General features: G+C 51.4%; 1 protein-coding gene and 1 long non-coding RNA gene across 2 annotated transcripts; one reads left to right on the top strand and one right to left on the bottom strand.

The window, feature by feature from the left end:
* Window positions 1–536: 536 nt before the first annotated feature.
* On the bottom strand, window positions 537–4520 carry HOXA13 (homeobox A13). The gene is made up of 2 exons (XM_024131939.2): window positions 3511–4520; window positions 537–2778 (listed from the first exon to the last, which is right to left on the bottom strand). The coding sequence occupies exons 1-2, from the start codon at window positions 4424–4426 to the stop codon at window positions 2534–2536; spliced, it is 1161 nt and encodes a 386-aa protein (XP_023987707.1). The 5' UTR covers window positions 4427–4520; the 3' UTR covers window positions 537–2533.
* A 13495-nt stretch (window positions 4521–18015) lies between these two features.
* LOC114486244 (uncharacterized) lies at window positions 18016–21515 on the top strand. Its single transcript, XR_003679650.2, has 3 exons — window positions 18016–18358; window positions 19812–20011; window positions 21096–21515. It is a non-coding gene; the product is annotated as an uncharacterized lncRNA (long non-coding RNA).
* Window positions 21516–22658: the final 1143 nt, after the last annotated feature.

Below are 22658 nucleotides of genomic sequence, written 5' to 3'. Positions count from 1 at the left end.
ATCCATATTATGGTCATTTTGTAGATATGAGATCTTTAAGCTCTCCATACTGACCTCTTAAGAGGTGAGTTTCTTTGAATTTCTGACATGTAACTCTAGAGCCCTAGAGTTAGAAAGGCATCTGAAACTTTTTATTTACCGTATAGATTCCCCTATAGCTCTAATTAGGATGGTAGACCACCTTGGAGGGTGAGGGCCAAGAAAGAATGGTTATTTAAGAACACCTCTTAGACTGTAACAAAAATGTACAGCTTAAAAGCAGATCTGCAGAAATCTGATGCAGAGCAAGCCACTGTGAATACAAATCAAACTTGGCCATTAAAGAAAAGGAGCAAAACTTCATCAGTGTAAGGTACATTTTGTACCTGAACTCTTGAAATCACCTTAAATTATATCATCCTGGGTCATCAGTAATTAATGATACTATATCTGTACAGATTCTACAAATACATATACAAGCACACACAAGCACTGATATGCAAATGCATACATGTATACACATATGATATATATATTCACATATATACAGGCACATGTATAAGTTACATATATTCAAATTTGCTCCATCTGGAGCCAAAGAAACGAGTACTAAATCTCTAAAACAAGGAGTCAAGGAGGTAAGACCTTTTGATTCCCTTGAAGCTGAAGAATTACAAGGAAGCTTGTCAACGCGAGGTGGCGCCCTTGATCTACTAATCCAGCCGAGGCCAATTCATGAGCTGTCAAAAGTCAAGGTCACAAATTGTCTTTTTTCATCAAGGTCAAGGTTTAAGGCCTTTCCTAGTCCTGTCATTTCAACAAATATCAAAACCTGCCCTCTCAGACACATGCAGACCCAACAGCAGACTTTAAAATACGACAGCCTGGGCATTGCTGATACTAAACAACTGGTTTTCATTTTCCACAGGGAGCCTGGGAATTTATATTATCTCTTCCTCCTTTCTTTTCTCTCCCTTTTAGAATACCTGACACTTTAACCTTCTTGAAGCACTTATCTAAATTTTTAGGATTTTAGTTGTGAGGGATTTCTCCTTTTGCTTGAAAAATTTGTAGCCAAAAAACAAAACAAAACAAAACTGAATAATAATAGAAAAGAATGGTCCTTGGTTTGTATAGGACAAACCTGCTCCTTTTCCTTCTGTGCAGTGCATGTTTAGCATAGGAAAATAACGAGTATTTCCTTCAGATTTTAATGGCAGTGACTATTTTATTAACATAATTAATACCACTATATCAACTATCTACAGGTCTAAGTTGTTTTTTTTTTACTATTATTTTTAGTAGAAATATTTGAAAAGCAGGTGCACAAATACATTTTCACAGTGTGCTGAATGTCTTTATTTACAAGATAGCATTTTATAGTGAATATGAACAAAATGAATGTGCTGGTTGAAATAACTGTTTGATTAAAGATGTGCTGTGAAGATGAATCCCTAAACTTTCTAATGCAGTCTCATAACACAATAAACAAGGAAAAAATACTAATCCCTTAATAGATCAAAATATAGAAAGTAAACATCTAACTGTCTCAGGGGAATGGATTTCCATTCTGACTTTTCTTAAAAATAAAAAAGGAAAATGATTTCTCCAGCAATATGTTTAGTAAGTATTGGGAAATATCAATTTAAATGAAAAATTAATTGTGTTCAAACCAAAGCCCACCATGTTAGGGTAGGACCTCTCAGGAGATCTGACACAAAGTGAATTCTGTGAATTATCTGATGCTTTAAATATTTTTTAAAGCTATCAAATCCTTTGAAAAGTAGATTATATTGGGGCAGAAAATACTGTCGAAATGCCACAAAAAATCTTGTCATAAGCAAGTAAAAATTATTATCAGAAGGACATTCCCAATCTGGGGTTCCCCTGTAGCCTCAAAGGCTCACTCAGCTGGTTGTATTTACTACCAAGACAAATGATCCTCGGAAGAGCTTTCTCTCCCTTTGTCCCTTCATAGTAAATAGTCCAAGATCATTATTTCAGTACCTTCTTCTCCTTTCCTTTCTAAATCTATACATGACATGTTTTGCAGAATATACAACAATGGTAGGACTTTCACTAAGATTTACCTGAGCAGTCACTTAACATGCAAAGGGGATGGTGATGGTGACCCAAGGACAAGCATATGTTTACAACAGCCTCTTGCATTTGTAACCAACTTTCGGATTATTATCATATAACACAGTGTCCTAAAATATAACGGTCACATAAATACTTACAAGATTTCAGTAAATGTGTAACTTATCTGAAATTGCGTATTTCGGGGTTGATGTTTGACTCTAGAGTTTGTCATTTAACGGTCTGGTGGGGTTGGCGGGAGAACTGGCAGTCTTTACCATTTCTTAAAGTAAAGTTTTAAAAGAGTTGTAGATTCCACAGGAGAAAAAGATCCCCCTTAGGAAAGCAAAATGCCAGTATCTCTCTTTCTCTTTCCCATTCTTCAATTATTATTAGCATTATTATCATTATCTGGACAAAGCAACGAGTTCTGAAGCATTTCTTCAAGTTGCCCTCTAGCTCCACTTTTAATCCATTAACTAGTGGTCTTCAGTTTGTTGATAACTTTTTTCTCTTTGACCCTCCTGTTCTGGAACCAGATTGTAACCTGCCGCTCGGAGAGATTCGTGGTGGCTGATATCCGCCTCCGTTTGTCCTTGGTAATGAATTTGTTTGTAGCGTATTCTCGTTCGAGTTCTTTTAATTGCACCTTGGTGTAAGGGACGCGCTTCTTTCTCCCCCTCCTGTAGGAGCTGGCGTCTGAGGGATGAGAGACCACATCTGGAAAATAGGGAAGAAGGCAAGTTACAGAAGGGTCAGATCCAGGCCAGGACACAGGCAACAGCTCCATCTGAGACACCGCCTTGCAGTGCCCGGCTGCCCTTTGCCATGCTGTACAATCCAGCCTTTCTGCCAAAATCTGGAGGGCCAGTGGGGAGGGTGGTTAGTTCTGCAATGAAATGAAATCGCCCAGGGATCCAATGACCACCCCAGCCCGGGCCACTCTGCCCACACGGCAGCGGGCTTTGCTTGATCTCCTGGCCCAAACGTTAGCACCAGGCTCAGGGGACAACACTTCTATGCCCTGATTCCTCGCTGTATCCCCAAAGCCCCAACACTTGATGTTTCTACACTGAAGGATTTTTGAGAGAACGAATACGGGCAATTTGGTGAGCCGTTTCCAGGTCAATTTCCCATCCTTACTTAAGTCGATGTCAAGGGCTGGCGAGGGCGTCAAGGGCTGGCGAGGGCGGGGCGCAGAGGGAGAAGGAAGCCAGCTAGGGTCCCCACAATCTTCTTCTCAGCTATCCCTCACCCAGGGAGAGCCAGGACCAGCCCAACTCAAGGGCAGTGCGGGCAGCGCAGGCCAGCCGGGATCGGGCTCCCAGGGGTGCAGCACCACTAGGACAGGCCAGGGAGAGAGCAGAGGGGCACGAGGGTGACCCAGGAGCGAGCGAAGGAGAAGCTGGAGCAGAACCGGAGGACCGGGACTGAGAAAGGGTCGCCATTTACCGGGCAGAGTGGACTTCCAGAGGTGGGGAGGCTGCGCCTGCTCTTTGGGGCAGTACATTTGGCCGTTCCAGCCGTTGGGCAGCGCCCAGGGCTGGTAGCTTTCCATGGGAAGACCCAGGGGCTCGTGGCGCGACTCTCCGGGGCCCCCGAGGCCCGGCACCACCGGCATATCCAGGTAGCCAGGCACGGGCTGATGGTGGTGGTAAGGTCCGGGCGCGTAGCCCTGGTGGTAGAAGGCGAACTCCTTAGCGCGGGAGCTGAACTCCTCGGCCGCGGGGCCGGCGGTGTCCATGTACTTGTCCGCGAAGGCGGCGGCGGCGGCCGAGGCGGGCTGCGCGCACGACTTGATGGCGTTGGGGTGCGGGCCCATGCGGGCGCAAGGGTAGTAGCCGCTGCCGAAATAGCCGTAGGGCAGCGCTGCGGGCCCCGACGAGCTCTGCGCCGCCGCCGAGCAGGGACTGCACTGCTTGGCGGCCTCGGCGCCCGCTGGGCCCGCGGGGCCCGGTCCTCCCGAGGACGACGCCGCCGCCGCCGCTGCTGCAGCTGCGGCGGCGGCGGCAGCGGCGGCGGCGGCCGACGTGGGCGCCTCCCCGGGCGCGCTGCTGTAGGCGGCCGCGGCGCCGGGCGCCAGGGGCGCCGGGTGCGCCATCAGGTTGCGGCACTGGTTGGCTGCGGCCGCCGCAGCCGCCGCGGCCGCCGCCGCCACCGAGAAGTTGCCCCCCGCGGCCGCAGCCGCCGGGTGGGGGAAGCCCCCGCCCCCGGCCCCGGCCGCAGCCGCCGCTGCCGCCGCCGCCGCCGCCGCCGCCCCCTCCATGTTCTTGTTGAGCTCGTCGGCCACCAGGCCGCCGCCGTTGTCGTAGAGAAACATGACGGTGGGCTCGATCCAGCGGGGGTGGAGGAGCACGGAGGCTGTCATAGCACGAGCCGCATGGAGAAGACCCCAGTGGCGCTGTTTTAAAAAGCCCCCAAGAAGTGAAGAGCGCGCGGCGCGGGGCCGGGGCCAGAGCGAGGGGGGCGGATCGCGCCCCGCGGGGTCGCGCCAGGCGGCCGCCCATTGGCCCGGCCCCCCCCCCCGCTCCGCCCATGGCGTATGCAAAGCGGGCGGCTCCAACCCCGGTTCTGCTCTGTACGCCCGCCGTCCCTGCCGCCGCCCGCGAGGTCCCCAGCGCCAGCGCCCGCCGCGCGGCCGCGCACCATTCACCCAGGGGAGAGGCGGGGGGTGCGGAAGGGTAGGGGCGGAGGACAGGGCGGGCGGGACCGGGAGGGAAGAGCGACCTCCTCGCAGCTCCGCTTCCCTTCCCCGCTCTCAGTGGGGCTCGGAGCAGCGTAAGGCGGGAAGGGGATGGGGCGAGGTGTTGGGTTGCGACCTGAGGCGGTGGGAACAGGTCAGGTAAATCTGCGGACGGCTGGGGACGGTAAAGTAGCGAGGCGTAGACCAGGCTGGGTGTTTCTTGGGGCCTCCGGCGCTGTTTTCTTTCCAGGTATCCGCGCCTCTTTCTGCAGCGAGACACCAGCACGGACACTTGCGCTTTCGGCTTCGACAGCGTCGCGATTTGGCTCTCTTTCCGGGGGAACCGTGGCGGGGCGTTTGTGGATGCGCCTGGCTTATGGGTCCCAGGACATCCCACTGGAAAACTTGGACTACATATAGAAGCTTTCTCCCCTTCTCTGTCCACAGTGTTGGTGGGCAATCTCCTACACTCGCATTTAGGCCCATATTCTCAGAACGACCCATCACACCCACACGGACACACGCACACACACACCCAAGTATACTCTGATCACACACTCATGCTATTATATACTGACTGTTCCTCACTTTGTCCCAGTAACAACTCTTCCTCCTCCAGAGACTTTGAGATGGAGAGAGCGATCTTTGTGCACCGTTATTTAGTGCTCCCACATCTCCAGCCAGGCTAGCCTGTCTTGGAAGGAGGTTAAGAGGAACAGGCCCCAGCTGGGTGCTGAGCTGGGACTCGAGCCCCCTTTCTGGGGCTTTAATGAGGCTTCACAGAGCCTGGGCTGGAGCTGACTCTCCAGACACCTGGGCACTCTCTATTGCACTCCGTTTTGGGACAGGGGAAAGGGACTCTTTGGGGCCACTTCACACCTCCCCCCGCCAAGTAGGACTGGGGAGAGCACTGTCTCCAGCTTGCAGCGGGTGCCTGGTCCTCCTCTGGCCATGAACCAGCTCGAGAAGCTTTTTTTCCTCTGTGCCTGGGAAATGCGACCCTTTCCTGAGAGCACAGTGGGGTGTTGGTGCTGGAAGAGGCAAGCAGCTGCCATATTTTGGAGAGGGATTCTGGGGGTCCTGTCGCTTTCGAGTCACATACTTTCACCTCCCATTGTGGATGCTGTGAGCTGGTCAGATTTCCAGAAAGGGAACATGCATTCAAAGTGAACCTGAGTGCATTCCACCAGAGCATCAGAGTTTGGAAGAGTGCTGGACTCCCTTCCATCCCGGGTGGACTGGTGAGCAGCCAGGCTTGGACCTGTCTCCTGTCTCAGCGTGCAGACTCAGCCCTCAGATCAGGGCACTATGAATATCCCCACCCCTTACCCCCGCCCTGGTCTGCTCTCTAAGGTTCCTTGTCTTCCCAAAGTGTCCGGACCAACGAGGCTGGGCTCTGGCTTTTATCTGCCCTAATTCCAGGTTTGCCTGGACCAATGTAAGTGTTGCCCAATAAAACCTTCCATGACCCCCCCCCCCCGTCATACACATACCCAGTGTGCCCTTTCCCTCCTGCCTTTTTAGTAGCTCTGGGTAAATATTGATTTGCCCCCAGTTTACCTCCTCCCTGACTGGCCATTTGCAGACTAAAGAACCAGCCTCTGTAGGGACCTGATTTTTGTGTTACTTTCCGGCCCGTTCACCCCCCTTCCTTCCTCCAAGTGGCATTGTAAAACTCATGATGACAAAGAGACAGGGTAGGGTTTGAGGCCCCAGTTCCTGAGGACTTAAGGGCTGTTTTACATACAGGTCAGACACGGCTGGAGGCCAAGGTCAAGTTGAAAGTTGCAGTCTAGCCATCTTGAGAACTGCCAGGCAAGCCTGGAGACCCAGGCAGCTCCTAAAGGCCCACTGCCCACTTCCCTTCACTCTTGATTCCCTTTTCCTTTAGAATTCCTCCTGTTTCTGGCTCTGTTTGGTTACCCAGCAATTTTTGCTGCCTTTGTGGAGTTTTTGGGGCGGTGTTTACAGACTCTTCTTCTCTGCCTCCGCCCTGCTCTTGGCCCAGGCTTCGTTCCTCTTCTGTTTTCCAGCCAGACCCGGAAAAACGAAAACACAGCTCGGGGAGCCCCCACCAGCCAGCGCCTGTGCCAGCTCACCTCTGGCCATGGCGCAGCTGCCTCCCGGTGCACACCGCGGCCAAGGCCAGCTCCACATTCCTCCCTCACTCTCCCCACTTCACCGGAGACCGAGCCCTGCATGCAGAGGAAGGGCCCCAGCTCCACAGACTGCCAGAGCCAGCTAGGTCCCTCCTCACCAAAAATGGTGAGACAAGATTTCATCTTGTCTGCTGAGGAGCCCCAAGAAGGTTTGTCTGGGAGGGGCGGCACTTGGGGGAAGGCTTTGGATTGCATCTCGAATTAAGCTTTGCTTCCTAAACTTGGTAACCCCGCAAAGGAAGGGCTTCAGGCCTGAATTATTTATTGAGCTTTGTGGTGGATCTTTCGTGATCAAGTTATTGGGATATTTTCTTAGTTCCGAATATCTATCAAATTTTAAAAACTCTCGAGATGTGATTACTTAGAGGGAGGCAGCCTGCCTGTTCCCTTCTTGTCTTGGATCTCAATATACACAAAGTGATTTTTCTACCAGGCAAGTTAGTGGTGTCCTGGTGTGCCTTCACTGTTTTTAAAAGTTTGCAGGTCCCTTTAGATATCGAGTTGTAGCCACCAGTGGGGATGGTTTATAGAATTTGAATGAACTCCATGAATAATTTTGGGTTTCTAGAATTTCTCCTTACTTTGAAGTAAACCTCTTTCTCTCCCCTTCTTGTCCATTGCTGAGAGACCTAAGAGATCCACTGTAGGTTCCCAATATTGTTTCTTAGCCTTTTAGCCCTCCAGGCAGCCACCAAACCTGCTTGCTGTGGGAAAAGAAAGGTTGGAAGGCAGTGAAGAACTGGAGAGTGCTCTGGGAAGCAACCACAGACTCTCCCAGTGATCTTCCTCTTTTCCCAACGGCAAGGTCAAGACTCACTTGCCTGCCCAGCTGCTTGGGTCTGATCCTCTGAGCTGTCCCTCTGCTTTTTTTGTCTACCAGGCTCAGGAATTCCTATGGGATTGCAGGGAGATGCCTCAACTTGAATCCCGGCAATGACAATTTTATCCTCAGACCCTTTGTAGGCTTTGCTGGGAAGCCATGGCACTCATTGGGATCTGCGGGTGGCAGTAGTCCCTTGAGCAAGAGGGTGGCAGGAGTGAAGGTGGGCTTTGCCTGGCGCTCCCTGATTTCCTTAAGAGGAGCCCCGAGTGGGCAGCACGGCAAGATTGGAGGGCAGCAGCTTTTGTTCCAGGAGCTGCCAGATCCTCTCTCTTGCCAGTGCCTTGGCAGGCATAGCTTCCGACCTCCTAGGGCAGGCTGGGGTGCCCTGAGGGACTTTGGTTGCTCTGGAGCTGAAGAAAGATACTGTGGCTGGGTTTTTTTGGGAGGGGGGGGTGGGGACTCGCTGCCAGCCTGAGCTATGAGGCCCTGGGTTCCCAGGGTTGGAAGAGAAAAGGACAAAGGGAAACCGGGTTTTAATCGAGTTTGATTTTCACTAGCAAATGAAATTTACCTGCTCTCACTTTAACTTGGAGGAGGCTGTCAGCACTGCTCTCTGGCACTATTTCTCTGCATCCATCCAGCATTAGGATAAACATTCCTTGGTTGGTTTTAAAGACACTTTGTATTTCAGGATATTCATGTGTTTCTAATGTATCCAAGCAGCTTTACGAGCTGCATTTGCAGAACATCTTAACCCTCTCTCTCCCATTGCAGGAGGGGTAGGGGCTCAGAGATAATGGCAAAGGAAGAAAGATCCAGACGGGGAAATGGCTGAGAAGCTGAGGCTAGCTAAGAGAGAAAGAAAGAGAGAAAGGGGGCAACACCAGAACAGGATAGCACTTCCAAAACTCTAGTCAACCAGACTGTTTGGGACAGATGCAGTTGAGGGACAGCTTTGTTCATGGTGGGCTTTATGTTTCCCCACCAGGGTGGAAGCTGTAATCGTTCTTAAGGAGAAAGGGTAGGTTCTGAAGAAATTTGGGCCAGCGCTGGCCAGTAGGCAGAGAAATGGCCCCTCCTGAGTCACTTGCTGAAGCTTTTGTTCTAGATTTTTTTTCTTTTCTTTCTTTCTTTCGTTTTTTTTTCTTTTTCTTTTCTTTTTTTTTTTTTTTTTTTTTTTTTGGCATTTGAAGGCAGCACAAGGCCCAAGGCTGTAGGGACAGTTTTGGACTGTGGGAAGTCAAACGCTAACGTGGTGAAAATGGGAGGATGTGCAAGATCAGGAAGATCCACGAAGACCCCCCCACTTTGTCTTGAAAGATGCCCTCATCCTGTGGATTTTGAGGACAGTGAGTTTTTGGAGGAGCAGCTCTTCCTCTGCCTGGTGTGTTCCTTCTGGTACCAGGCCTTCAAGGCCACCAGTGCACAGAGCTTCAGAAAGGACCCCACTTCCAGCCCTGCCCTGTGGTACTTCTCACAGCAAGTCCTTGAGCAGGAATAGGGGCGTCTCCCCTTTTAGAACAACCAGGCCCAGGTCCCAGGCTCCCTTGAGGAGCAAGCCCCTCTGCACAGTGCCAGCCAGCGGTGCCCAGACTCCGCAAGCTTGGCGCAAACTTGGAGTGAAGGGTGCGTTCTCGCCTCTGAGACCAGCGGCCCTCGGGCTCAGGGAGGCCTGGGTGATTCCTCCAGTGGCGGCGGAGGCAGTGATGGTGAGGGGAGTGCTGCCTGCCCCGACGGTGCTGCCGCCGTGCTGCCGCCGCTCTACTGTTAACAGGACCTGGAAATTCAGCCTCCACTTAAAGGGTGGGAGCCTGCGTTAGAAGCAGAGGGAACTCAGAGAAGCGCTCCTCAGAGGGAGGAAGCGCCTTCTCGCAGTCTTCAGTGGGCCGGCCAGGGTACCCGTCCACAGGACTGTGGGGCCCACGCCACCCAGGGAGTGAGCTTCCCGTCACTCCGCCGGGGCGCCGGGAGAGCGCAGGAAGGCCGAGGATTTCTGGGAGGCTGCGGCGTGAAAAGGGCGAGAGATCTCTGTCCCGACGCTGTCTGTTTGTCCCTGCCACAACCCAAGAGGAGTCCCAACTGCCGGCTTCCACCCCCATCCTAGCTTGATGTTCGGGCCCGCAACAAAACAGGAAACCAGCTCTGGGGGCTGTGGATTCATTATGTCAACAAATACACCGAAGACATTCGAAGATTTGAAGGAAATAGGGGGCTTGGACGTAAGCCTGGCCCCGCGGAGCCCACCGCTTTCTTGCCGAGAAACCGGTGCAGGCGGCCACGCGGCCTGGGCCTGGGCCCGCGTAAGTCCGTCTCTCCCCAAAGACTCCCACGTCCCTGACCCGGGTGGCAGATTCTTAATGCATAGAGCAGCTAAGGGAAGAAAACTCACCAGCGCAGCCACGAGAAAGGGGAACTCGGAACAGAGAACCGAGAGGTGTGATCAGACTTTTACGTGCAGGTTATATGCCCTAATCGTAACGATGTGTGTGCACACACAGATTCACGCATCAAATGAGCGCACACACCCAGTGAACGCGGACATCCAAAGTCCTGTGGGTGAAATACAGGCATCATACCAAGTCTTGAGGAAGAATAGTTCACCCTGTCGGACCAGTCTGGTGACATATTTCGGGGTGGCTGGCGTCTTCCTACCCTTGCTGATTTTTCCAACCACTCACCATTCCCTCCCCCGCGGTTTTGCAAATACACCTGTCCCCAGTGGAAGGCAAGCCCCCGATTGGCATTTACCTGGTTCGGGTGTTCTCCCCAGAAACTCTGGCTGGCTCTGGGGACCCGCGCTGAGCCGATCAGAAGCGCCGACGTTGCTCGTGGCGCAGCTGCCGCTCCTTTGTACCGCTGCCCTGGCCCCGCTCGCCCCAACGCTCAGGGAAACGAAGCAGCTCAATAAAAACTTTTGATATTAGTTTTTATGGGTATTTACACTCTGGTCAGAGGAGCTGAGTACGGAAGCTCCATTAATCAGCCCCCAACCTCGGGTTTGGATGCTCAGTTTATGGGTTGGGAAAGTGAGCTTGCCGGAAAGAAAGCATGGGGATGGCTGGCTGATTCCAGAGAAATGAAAAAGGGAGCAAGGTCGTTTACCGTTTTTGGAAAACGAAGATTAAAAGGGTAACTCCAGGTGCTACCCGGCGGACTACGTTTTTATTTGACCCCCTGGCAGGGATCATTTTTCCACCTTTGCCTAGCACAATATTTTTTTAAAAATCTTTTTATTATGGAACTTTCCAAACACACACAAAAGTACAACGGACCCCTATATACCCAAACAACTCTTAGTTTCAACCATTATTATCATTTAGTCTTTCATGTTTCATTGTCCACTTCCACTCTTTTTTTTCCCCTGGAGTATTTTAAAGTAAATCCCAGGCATCACATCATTTCACTTCCAACATAGGATTTTGAAGATAAATTTCAAGGTTAAGCAAAATTGCTCAATAAAAGGAATCCTTCCTATGTCTGAGGGTAAGAGGTCAGTGTGTTTGAACTTGAATTTTTCTGATTACAATCTAGAAAGAACTTGAGGGTCCACCCAAGAGAAATCTGGACAAAAAAGGAGAGTGGTGCGTTGGGCATCTCGCCTGAAATTTTATGTGTCTCTTCATCAAGAATACATATGTATGAGTGAGACACATGTTACCCTTTACCATGAGCGTGTCGTCCTTTAATTGAAGATTTCTACTGCTGCATCAGGATTTGGGAGGAGAGATGAAAACCATGCCTCAGTCCTTTCTATGTCCTAAATTGACATCTATTTCCCTCTTATTGGACAAATAATCATTTCCCATTTCAACACACCTCCTCCCCTTGTAGAAAGCAAAGAGAGACTTCTACTGATTAATCTAGGAAGGGAAAGTTTGTGCTGGGTTGATATATCATTGCAGTAACCACAGTTTTCAAAAACAAATGCAATTCTATGTATTTAAAAAAACTCCTCAGCAGTAAAATATTTTTTAAAAGAATGACTAAAGGTGTTATGGCTTGCTTTGTTTTAATTCAGTGGTCTAATTGACAATGAGTATGATCCTCCTCTGAAGCGTGATTTAACTAAAGCCTTGGCAATTTTAGAAAGCAAAAAATGGAAAATAGCAAACCGTTGAATCTGACAAATTCTACACCAGCCAGCTACTTAATAAATTCGAATCCTACTTGTCTGAGTGGATACTGGTCATCCTTTCTGTGACAGAGTGTTGGGTTATTTTGCATTTGGATTGTTTATGTCTCCTTAATTAATTTTTTTGAGGAGTTGTTAAATATCCGGGACACTTTGACCCTGGGATGCTTTTATGCTCATAATATATACTAAGATATATGCTAAAATAACTGCTCATCACAGTAGAAAAGATCTTTTTGGCTAAACTCATAAGAGATGTGTAAATTAAGCAAAAGGAGAAATTATGTGCACAGATTTTATGTAACTTTCTGACCACTCCAACTACACCCAGCGGAAGCCCCTGGAGACATTGGCCTCGAGTCCCTCCCCTGCAGCCTGTGGAGCTGCAGCAAGGTCAGCCCCTACCAGGGATCTGGGCAGCTCTTTCAAGGGTCCCTGGTCTCCTGATTCCAGGATGGAGTTCACCACGGGGATTATGGTTTGGGTCATCCTCACGGGTCGAGACTGCAGAAGTGGGAAGATTCGGAGGAAGAGGGAGAAGGGACGAGAGACATACCGCAGCAAAGCTGGGAGACAAAGAGGAAAGGGGAGACGGGAGGGTGCAAAATAAAAAGTAAGGAAACCATAACTCCCGTTAAAAAGTCAAGCCATGTAGCCCAAGTCAGGCCCGTGTTTTTAAAGCTCCACAGAAACCCATTCTCTGCGGAAGCCTGTTCTCCGAGAAAGCCTGCCTGGTGGGGGGTGGGTGCTGCTGGGGTGGAGGGGACGCTTAGGCTGCAGGTCTCCCTGCGATTTCTTTAACGGCACAAAAATAATCTGAAGTTTGAAAAACCGATTGGAGTCCAGAGTTAAATGTGAGCATGAACTTCTGCCCATAGAGAGCCGGAGCAAGGAATTCTGGCTGGTATCCGCTGCCCCAGCATAGGTCTTGAGCCATACTTGGGACAACCCCTCGAGCCTGCTAGCAATTACGTGCTCTCAGCCACTTTTAAAAAGGCCATATTTCTTTACATTTCTAGGACCTAATGTGGGGTTATGTCGGGTCATGGGACCCTTGGCTGGTGCAAAGTAATTTGATGTCACTGAGAGCAAACAGACTCGTTTGTCACCCAGAGGAATAGACATCCCCAGGGACCCGAGCTGGGAGCAGAGCAGAGCGGGGCTGGCTGGGGCTTGGGGATCCAGCCATGGGTCCAGTGCTGGCTTAGCCAGGTGGGCTGGGAGGGGGCTTTCTGGGTTGTTCAGGTAGATGCAGGGGAGTGAGGGGTCAGCTCTGTTCCAAGCACACAGCCCGTTGAGCTTGTGTGGGACCCAGATTGTGTCAGGCCCTTGCATCCCAAGTTCATTTTCAACAGGACCCAAGTCTCAGTTTTTCATTCCCTGAAGTTAAAGCTGGTTAAACCAGGAGCAGTCCTTTCCCCCTCACCCCACTCCACTCACTGCTGCTCTCATGGTCTGTATCGGGCTCAATAAAACCGAAGGGAGTCTCTCTACCTGAGGAACGAGATTCACCCGGCTAAGAGGTATGAAGAGGAGAGGGCACAAGGGACCATACACCTTATACTCCTTTGGGGATGACTTCAGTGTTGACAGGGCTGGCTAACATCTTGGTGAAGGGCTTCAAATCGTTTGCCTACAATTGTCTTATCCACTGTTTCCAGTTCCTTTCATTTCGGGGGGAGTAGGATAACACAAAGCAAAAGAACAGGATTCCCTGAGCCCTCCTTTGAGAATCAGGGAATGTTTAAGCCCCGGAGTATGGGTAGGTGTGGAGAAGGCAACTTGATGGACAAAAGGAGGAGGGAGGAGGCCACTTCTGACAGCCCTGGACTGAGCATAAGGTGGAGTCCTCCTATCGAGGGCAACTCTCAGCAATCATCACTAGCCCCTTCAGGCCCCACCCCAGAGGGCCTGGAGGGTCTATCAGCGGGTCCGCAGGCCCACTCTTGGGGGGCCCAGTCGTGGATCCATGAAGTCCTGGGATTCACACATTGAAATGTGGCACATACGTATCCCTTGGCCTTCTGTATCATCAGAAGGCATCCTGGCACTGCTCTTCCTCCCTGATAATTCTTAGATGATGTAGTGCCACAGTCAATGGAACAAGAGGGAAAAGTTAGATCCAGCCAAAGTGGTCAGCCGTGAGGGCCCGAGGAGAAGACCCTGCTTTTAAACAGGTGAAGGCAGCCAAGAGAGAAGCTACAATTGGCATCTCTGAGGCAGATGGGGAGGCCTGCAACAGAATCCACCTATCTTTCCGCCCACCTCCAGGTTAGGAAGAGGTGCTGGTGCAGCTGGGAGAGCTAATGTAAGAGACGGCATTCCATGGCGGGGCCCATTCTCCCAGGGTTGTGAAAGGCACCCAGTCCTCCATAGAAATGAGACAGTCTGGGCAAGAGAAAGAAGACAGGGCAAGGTCCAATGGCTCTGCAACAGAGATGCAGTGAAAACACACCTGTGCACCGTGGGAAGCTGGGCTCCTACAGCTTTGCAGTGTGCCTGGCCAACACCAGCCCGCAGGTGGCGAGGGCTCAAAGCAGACCACCGGGTGGGATGGGCTTCAGGGCATTTGCCTCACCTGAATTCTGCAGCGATCTTTTGGTTCCCAGAGTCACTCGGTACCCTGGAGGAGAAACCACATATGTCGCTCCAGCACTCTGCTGGCTCTGGGTTCAGGATTTCCAGGAAGAGTTGAACGGATATCTGAGGATCCTGGGCCCAAATGCCCTCCGTTGGCTGACCAGGACCCCAGCCTGGAGAGAGGAAAGCCAATGAGAGCTAGACCTTTCCTCTCTGAGGTGGAAATAGTGCCTCGGTCCTGAGTGGGATCCCTGCCCTGGCCCGGGAACACCGAGGCAGCCGCATGCTTCGAAGGGGCGGCCGGGGAGGAAGGGTCTTCTCTTTCAGGCCCTCCCACCCCCGCACAGTTTAGCGGCAGTCACGGTCGCGGCAGGCAGAGGCCGAGGATGCTCGCAAGGCGCCGCTGCAGTTGCGACCTCTTCCCACTAGATGTCTTCCCAGTTAATCGGAATTGAAGGGCGTTGTCTGTTCCCGGTGCCCGAGACTCGATTTCCCCCGTCGCTTTTTGAAGTCTGGAGTTCCGCTGGGAAAGCAAACCTTTTTCTTTCTTTCTTATGGCCCCTGCCCCGCCCCGTGCTCCAAATTCTGGCTCTGGAATTAAGCGAATTCAGAATTAAGCGAATTCAGAATTAAGCGCCGGCTCCCTATGGGCCCGCTTCGGACCCGCTCACGGCATTGGAATCTTTTTATGACCTTTGATGTGTTTAAATAACATGGCAAGGCTGAGTACACACCTCGGATTAAACTTTAATCGGCTGCAGTCAAGGTCGCCCAGGTGGTAAACGCGTTTCCTCCGACGTCTCCTGGCAGACACTGCACGGTCCAAGGTCTGGGGCTGAGGCCCTCACTGTGCCCTCCTGCCTCTACCCAGGCCTGGGTGGGGGGCCAGGGCCAGGGCCATCCCACTGTGCCCCAAGGAGGACTGAGGAAATGGGATCGGAGGCAGACACCCAGGGTGGGCTAATGACCCGAGCACAGTTTTTATAGCTACTAGACAGAAGAGTTAAAACTTCCAAAAGGCGCTTCCAATTTCCCCTGACTCCAAAGAATAGTTGTAGGTCCAAAGTCATGGTCAGTGCCTTGATTATTTCCCCCAGCATGGTTCTGGTCGCTCAAGGAGAGAGGGGTGTTGCTGGTAATGATGGATGGTGCAGCCAAATTAGATGATTGTTTTTAAGGTTGCCAAGCCCTTGAGAGGTACTTCTGGATCTAGAACCCAGGCCCTTCCCCCATGCCAGGCTACACAAAGTTAGCTTGAATGGTCAGCTGGATTGAGTCACCAGGGCTGAATATAACTTTCTGAACCAATATCCGTGTCATGGAGAATTGTCTTGGACAGTTATTTAGGAAAACAAATCCAAGGCCAGGGCAGAATGTATATTGAAGGCTACCAGTGTGGTTTAAAAAAGGGGGTGAGTAATAAGGGCTGGAAGGATAGTCAAGCCACCAATAACAGTGGCTTCCTCTGGGGTGAACTGGGGGTCAGAGGGTCAGATGGAGAATTCACTTTTTTTGTATTGTTTGTAATTTGCACAAATTTCATGTGCTAGCCAGTGGGGTAGCACTTGTCAAGAAATAGGGTGCGCTGTTTATCTCATGGCCAAACATCATAGGAAATTCCCTCCACATATCAAACCAGATTTGGATTCAGAGGAGACATTGAAATAAGGCACCCCAAAACTTAGACCTCAGCCCTACAGGCACCCACTCAGATTCTCATCCCCTGGGAGAGGTTCTCAGGCTTTTCTCTGCTGGGCTTGCCCTGACCTGGAAGTGAACATGCCAGCCCAGGATATAGAACCCCAGCTATTTACAGCAACAGGAGAACCCCACTGTCTCAAAACGAATTAAAGCCTTATCTTCAATTTTCCCCCAACCCCTGAGTGCCTGAGGGTTTGTCGACAAAGCCCCTCTATGCTCCTTCAGTTCAGAGTCCTTACAGCCCCTAACCATGGTGTGGATAGTAAATATCTTTTCCGTGTATATTTGGTTTGTCAATTTTTGTCTCTAAGGGTCAAGAAGCTCCACATACTTGACTGGGGTGTTGACTTCTTGAGTTAGAGACAATAATATTATCACTGACTAAACTTAGTTTTAAAAGTGCTTCTTCGTGGAGCCTTTTGGGGGTTGGTAATGCTCTATATCTTGATCTGGGCAGTAGTTACACAAGTGTATACACATATAAAAATTCAGTGAGCTGGGTGCTTAAGATTTTTATGCTTTGCTATATATGTAAGTTACACGGCAATAAAAAAATTTTTTGAGTGCTTCCTTATAACAACCTGCGAAGTAGGTCCTGAAGTTATTATAATGATCTCCATTTTACAGACACTGCAACTAAGCCTCAAGGGAAGCTAGAGCGTCCCTGGTCTCCGTGGGAGAAAATAACCACTCCCAGCTTCCTCCTCCCAATCTGGCTGCTTCAATAGGGAACTCTTTCTTTTCCAGATTTCTCAGGTAACAGGAACCAACCCAGTCTAAAGACGCCCTTCTCAGGGTGGTTATGAGGCAGGAATGTGATAAGCCAGCTCCTTCTTCAAAATTTTTAGCCTTTGAGTAGGGAGAGGATGCAGAGGGCAGTGCCCAGAGGCTGTAAGGCCTAGAGGGCCCCACTTGTGCCCCTCTAATGAGGAAAGCAGCCTCTGGGGCTCGGAACCTATTTTCTTCTCCTTATCCCAGTCACCCCTGCCCAGGCACCCTGCACCCTGGAGCAGAGCTTGCGTCCTGGGAGAACCCTCGTCCCGGGAGACCCCTCCAGAAGGCTGCACCCTCCCGCCTGTACCGCCCCCCCACCCGACACCTTTTCTCAAAAGCACTAGAGGGGGTGGAGTGGGGTGTTCTGAAATTACGGTGGCCGCAGCGAGATGGCCGAGGATAGAGAAAGCGGTTGTTGTTTATTCCAGGCACAGTCGCAAAAGGCTTCCAAAAATATCGAGCCGAGATATTTTATTGTTCAGCCTGTCTGCAGCCTGTAATTATGCGTTCAAGATGTTTAATGTGTGCAAATGCATTAGCCGCTTTCGCTGGTGAAAACCCTAGCTGGGGGCGGGGGGAGAGGCAAGTCTGGAGATAATTATGTCGTACAGTCGCAAACAGTATTCTGCTCTTACTGTAAACGGCCCCGGCCACCTTTACGAGACGCCAGGAAAACCTGGAGAGTGACTCGTGGCGTTTACGCGGGCAAACTGCTTTCTTCCTTTCGTTTTCTCCCGTATTGTTCGAAGTGTCTATTGGGCGGCGTCTGTGCCAGGTTCAGGGGCTCGCCAGAGAGAAGGCGCCGGCAGAGGAGAGCCCGGAGCAGCCGGCGCGGGCGTGCGGAACCCGCGGCCCTCGGAGGCCGGGCCTGGCGCGCGGGCCTGGCAGCGGAGGCGGCTGGGCTTGTGGCCCGGGTCCCTGACGGCCCCAGGCAGCCCCCGGCTTGGGCAGGAGCGATCACTCCCGCTCTTCCCGGCCGTTCGGGTCTCTTCCCTCCGCACCTCCTCATCAGGCCGCGATCGGCACACCCGCAAGCCCACTGCGAGGCGGCTCCGGCTGCAAATGCGAACGCTGGGCCGAGGCCCTGGGCCCGCGAGCCCTTACTGGGGAGGGGTGCGGGGTCGGCTAGCATTGGGCCGACCCGGGGTGAACTGGCTCTTTTGGGTCCCGGGTGCTGAGAGGCCGAGGGAACAGCTGGGATGGGGGAACCCCGCCTCCAGCCCCCGGGCCGGCCCGTCCGCGCACCCACTCCACCCGGCGGAGGTTGGGCGTGCGGCGCCAGGCGCTCTCCGGGAAACTTGTAAGGTCCTGCGCTGGCACCTCCCACCGCGCGACACGTACATCTCGGTCCCCATATTCAGGCAGCGGCTCCGCCAGCCGAGCGAGAGTGACCAGCGAAGGGACAACAGCAGTCCAGGACGGGGACCAGCCCCCTGAGGGACCAAGGCGTACGTTTGCAAACCAACAACAGCTCCCGACTCCCCAGATTTCTGTTTCAGCTCAGGCTTTTAGGACAAAAACAAGGCCGCGGTGTGGAGCAGACGCGGCTCTGGCCCGAGTGCCAGGCGGGGCGCATCTCTGGCTCCGCGATCCCCGGACGCGAAACCCCTGGAGCGCGGGCCTTGGGAGGCGGGTCTGGGGCGGCTGCGCCAGGCTCCTCTTTGCTGGAGGCCGGCAGACTCCCTACGGGAATCACTGGGTCCGGGGTCCCATTAGTGCAACCTTCCGCCGCGGACCTGTGTCCTCTCATTTCTCCTTAGGAAACGACCGGAGTTTGAAACTCACTTTTGGCCGCTGATTTCAAACAAAACAAAACGTAAACATTGGGCGTTCATTCCATGTTGTGGGACACGTAAGAAAATCGGTGTAGGATCCAGGGTGCATTTTCTGAGGCCTGGCAGCGCTGTTGCCCCTGCCAACCCCCTGGCCCCAGGGCATGGAGAATAGGCTAGGCGGGTGTGGAAGGATCCGGGGAGGATGACATAATCCCATAATCCCAGGAAGGGAAATACTCACACAGAGCAGAAAAACAAAACCCACCAGACATGATTTGTTTCTGCTTCAAATGCATCATCCAAGGAGAATCCCTTTGGGCTACAGTGACTTGGGCTCAGGGGTCGGTGTCCTTAGATCTACCAGTGTTGAGGGAGGCTCCCTGAGATGTGAGCTCCCAGCCTCTCCCCTTCGGGTGCAGGCTCCAGCTAAGGGGGATGAAAGGGAGAAGGAAAGCCTAGTGGGGGTCCTGGGTGGCTACAACCCCAAAGCAAACACCATGCCTTGGATGCCTCCACGAAATGAATTTGCCAGACTTGGAGGAGGTTCCCAGACTTGGAGGAGGCAGTAGGCTAGTTATGCAGCAGCTAGAAATCTGGGGACAGCCAGACCTGGCAGGAGGTGCAGATTGAAGCTTTCAGACTCCGTCTAGTTGTTCCTCCTTCCCCTTGTGTCTCCCTTTCTCTCTCCTATCTTTACCCCACTCAAGGGGGTCAGGCCTCCAGGTGCAAGTGGCTTTGTTCTCAGGTTCTACTTGGATGGGATGGAGAGACTGGGAAGTTTGAGGAGGGGTCTTGCTAGTGGTTCAGATTTCAGAGACTCCAGAAGTGGCCACATCCTACTCCCCCACCCCCCTCAAAAAAACCCTCACAAACTTAACCACTTTCAGTGTCCCACAAGCTTGTGCCTGGAGGGCCTAAAAGATGCCATCTTCTAACCCAGATTTCCTGGTTGCCTGAGCAGCTAAGCAGAATTTTGCAAGCAGAAGGGAACAGGGGTGGGGGTGGGAAGCCGCTGTTTCTGTTGATTTCCTAACTTAGTTCAAAATCAGTGCTCACAGAAGAAGGGCATGTGTCTCGTTACTGCTCTCTTAAATGTAATTTTTCTGTCTCTCTTTCTCTCCCGTAGAGTTGAGGGTTTCTAAATGCCCTCACAGCAATTCAATATTTGATCCTCCCTCTGGGAAGTGAATCTGATCAGGGCCTTCCTTGCTCTCCTCCTCCTCTGTTCTCCAGCCCCTCAAAAGAGCCCATAGAAACACAGAAAGGCCCAAGGGGAGTTTCTTGCTCTTGGAAGTGACTCTGCCTGGGACCCAGAATCCAGAAATGGTGAGTGGTTTCTCTTCAAAGGCTGCCTGGGTCCTGGGGCTGGGGGAAGGCTGGGCTGGGCTGCCAGGGGGCCTCCCTTGCAGCTGCACCCAGCCAGGGAAAAGGGTGGGCTCTCAAGAAAATGGGTGAATATAGGCCACCTGGAAAACTTAGATTTCTCAGCTCTCTAGATTGCCCGGAGGAGGAATTCTCTGGCTGGGAGTGATTGTTGCAAATTCCACTTTCCAGATTTGGTTTTCCGGCCCGGGAAAATTGGGGCCTTGTTTAAGTCTTTTCCTAGAAGTTGTATGCTCGTTCTTCGGCTTTCTGTTTTCTATTAGCCAAAGAGAGACTACACATAAGATAATCTCGGTTTCTCCCTGCGACCTCTGAAACATGTAATTTGGGGGAGATACTGTATTTAAAATGCCAATCCCCGTAATGAGCCCAGCTTAGCAGTGTGAGCTCCCGCCCTCCCCTTAATGAACGGAGCTGTCGAGAAATAATTTCACTTTGATCTAGTTTGTGACCTGATTTTTTGGCTTAAAGAAGACTAGGCAGCTAATTGGATTCTTCAGGTGCCTTTAATCTCCACGTCAACACTTGGAACCTGACCAAGCTGAATTAAAACGAGTCTGATAAACAAGATGTAGCTCCCAGGGTAACAGCAATAAGAAAATCCCCCATCACGGTGGGGTTTAATGATCACAGCGTGGCTGGCACCTCACAAAAAACATGAGGCTGTAGGCCCCCAGAACCTGCAGCACGGAAGTCTTCAGAATCCTTTCCCCTTCCCTCCCAACACCCTGGATGTGGTTTAATTAGAGAGAGAAGGCGGGGTAGAGGGAGGTGGGGAAGAAAAACTTACAGTTGGTGAAAGAGGCAGGGTTTGGGGTATCCTCTCAAAGGGAGGCAGGACGTTGAGGAGACTTTGTCTCTAGGAGAGGAAGCAGGCCGAGCCTTTGAGAGCTGGACAGTAAAGATTGCAATTTGAATTTCCAACTGTGCTCCAAGAGTGAGGGGTGCAAGAGGGAAATAGGAGATGAGGGGCAGGGTTATGCAGCCTGAGGGGCTGGGAATCATGGGTTTTATTTAATCTTTTCAGATGCCAGGATTCTGTGTTCTGGAAGCAGAAGCAGGAGGAGGATGGAGTCTGCTGGGACCTCCCCATTCTTAGTGTTGGGCCTGAGAAAGGGTTCTCTTGGGCTCCCTCCCCCACCCCCAGCCCCATGCTCCAATTTGCTCTCTGCTTAACTAGCTGGAGGAGTTCTGAGGGATTACTTCCTCCAATGCAGGGAGAGTTTGGTTTAGGTCCGGATCTCTCAGTCTAGGCACTACTGACATTTGGAGCTGGAATATTCTTTGCTGTGGAGGGTGTCCTGTGCAATGTAGAATGTTTGGCAGCATCTCTGGCCTCTAGCCATAGATGCCAGTAGCCCCTACCGCAGTTATGACCATCAAAAATATGTATAGCTGATTCACTTTGTTATAAAGCAGAAACTAACACACCATTGTAAAGCAATTATACTCCAATAAAGATGTTTAAAAAAAATGTCTCCAGACTTTGCCAAATGTCCCCTGGGGCCATAATCACCCCCTGTGGAGAACTACCAGTTTAGGCCTCGGTGAAGCAGGCATTTCTGGGAAAAAGAGTGGAGTACTTTGCTTGAAATGATCTTTGTAGGGTTCTAGAGAGCCAGGGGAGCAGGATGGGGGACTTTCTCTTCATTTTGGCCTTCTGGCCAGCCGGGTCATGAACACCTTCTCAAGGCTGCCTTGAACCTCCATTGCAACACCTTCATGAAGCCTTTCAATAACCATGTAGCTTCTAGAGCATATAATCCAAACCTTTAGACATACTGAATCTAGGATAAATGTGTGTGCGTGTGTGTGTGTGTGTGTGTGTGTGTGTGTGTGTGTGTGTGTGTGTGCTTAGATGCTGGAGGAGGGGGATCCAGGCCTCACCTTTTCGGACAGATTTGAGTGAATGAAAGCTCCTTTCCTTGGCACACCTGGCCTTGAAGTGGGAAATGGCTGAGCTTTTGTGCAACCTGTGCTGTTGATGCTATCAGGGAGTGGAGGGCCTATTGCAAGTGTGGAGGTGAGAGTTGGTCTCTGTGATGCTGGTGGGGAGATACTTATGCAGTAAGGGGCCCTATAGCTCTTCAGCCATTGCTTCCCTCCAGCTCTGAGACCCAGCTGACCTGACTCTGAGCAACCTCTTCTGACCTAGGTTTTCTAGAAACTGTAAGGTCCAGGAAATTATGTTGGGCGTAATTTATTGAACATTGGGCATTATTATTCTAATGTGATGGAAAGTAATTTAAAAAATAAGAATTTTAGTACAGTCCAGCCATCTCAATCCGGTCCTCCTCCCTTCTTCTCCTCTCCCTCCCCTGCCTTTCTTCCTTCCTTCATTTCCTTCTTCCCTTCCTTCCTTCCTTCCTCCCTGTTTTCCTTCCAGAATGTGTCCACGTATAACACAAATGAAGGAATGTAAAGATTGAGAGAAATTAGTTTATTCCCAAGGACAGTTCTTTCAGGCTTAAATATCAATAATAAGACCAGGGTTAGGGCTTCCCTGGTGGCACAGTGGTTGAGAATCTGCCTGCCGATGGAGGGGACACGGGTTCGTGCCCCGGTCCGGGAAGATCCCACGTGCCGCGGA

Source organism: Physeter macrocephalus, chromosome 5, assembly GCF_002837175.3.
Source record: "Physeter macrocephalus isolate SW-GA chromosome 5, ASM283717v5, whole genome shotgun sequence".
NCBI classification, from domain to species: Eukaryota; Metazoa; Chordata; class Mammalia; order Artiodactyla; family Physeteridae; genus Physeter; species Physeter macrocephalus.
The sequence above is the reverse complement of the archived record's forward strand: the minus strand, read 5'-3'. Positions and strand labels throughout refer to the sequence as shown.

Coding starts and splice junctions, on each gene's coding strand:
- HOXA13 (XM_024131939.2), bottom strand. CDS start 4,426: ATGACAGCCTCCGTGCTCCTCCACCCCCGCTGGATCGAGCCCACCGTC. Junction 2,779..3,510: donor CTGGAAGTCCACTCTGCCCG/GTAAATGGCGAC, acceptor CCTATTTTCCAG/ATGTGGTCTCTCATCCCTCA.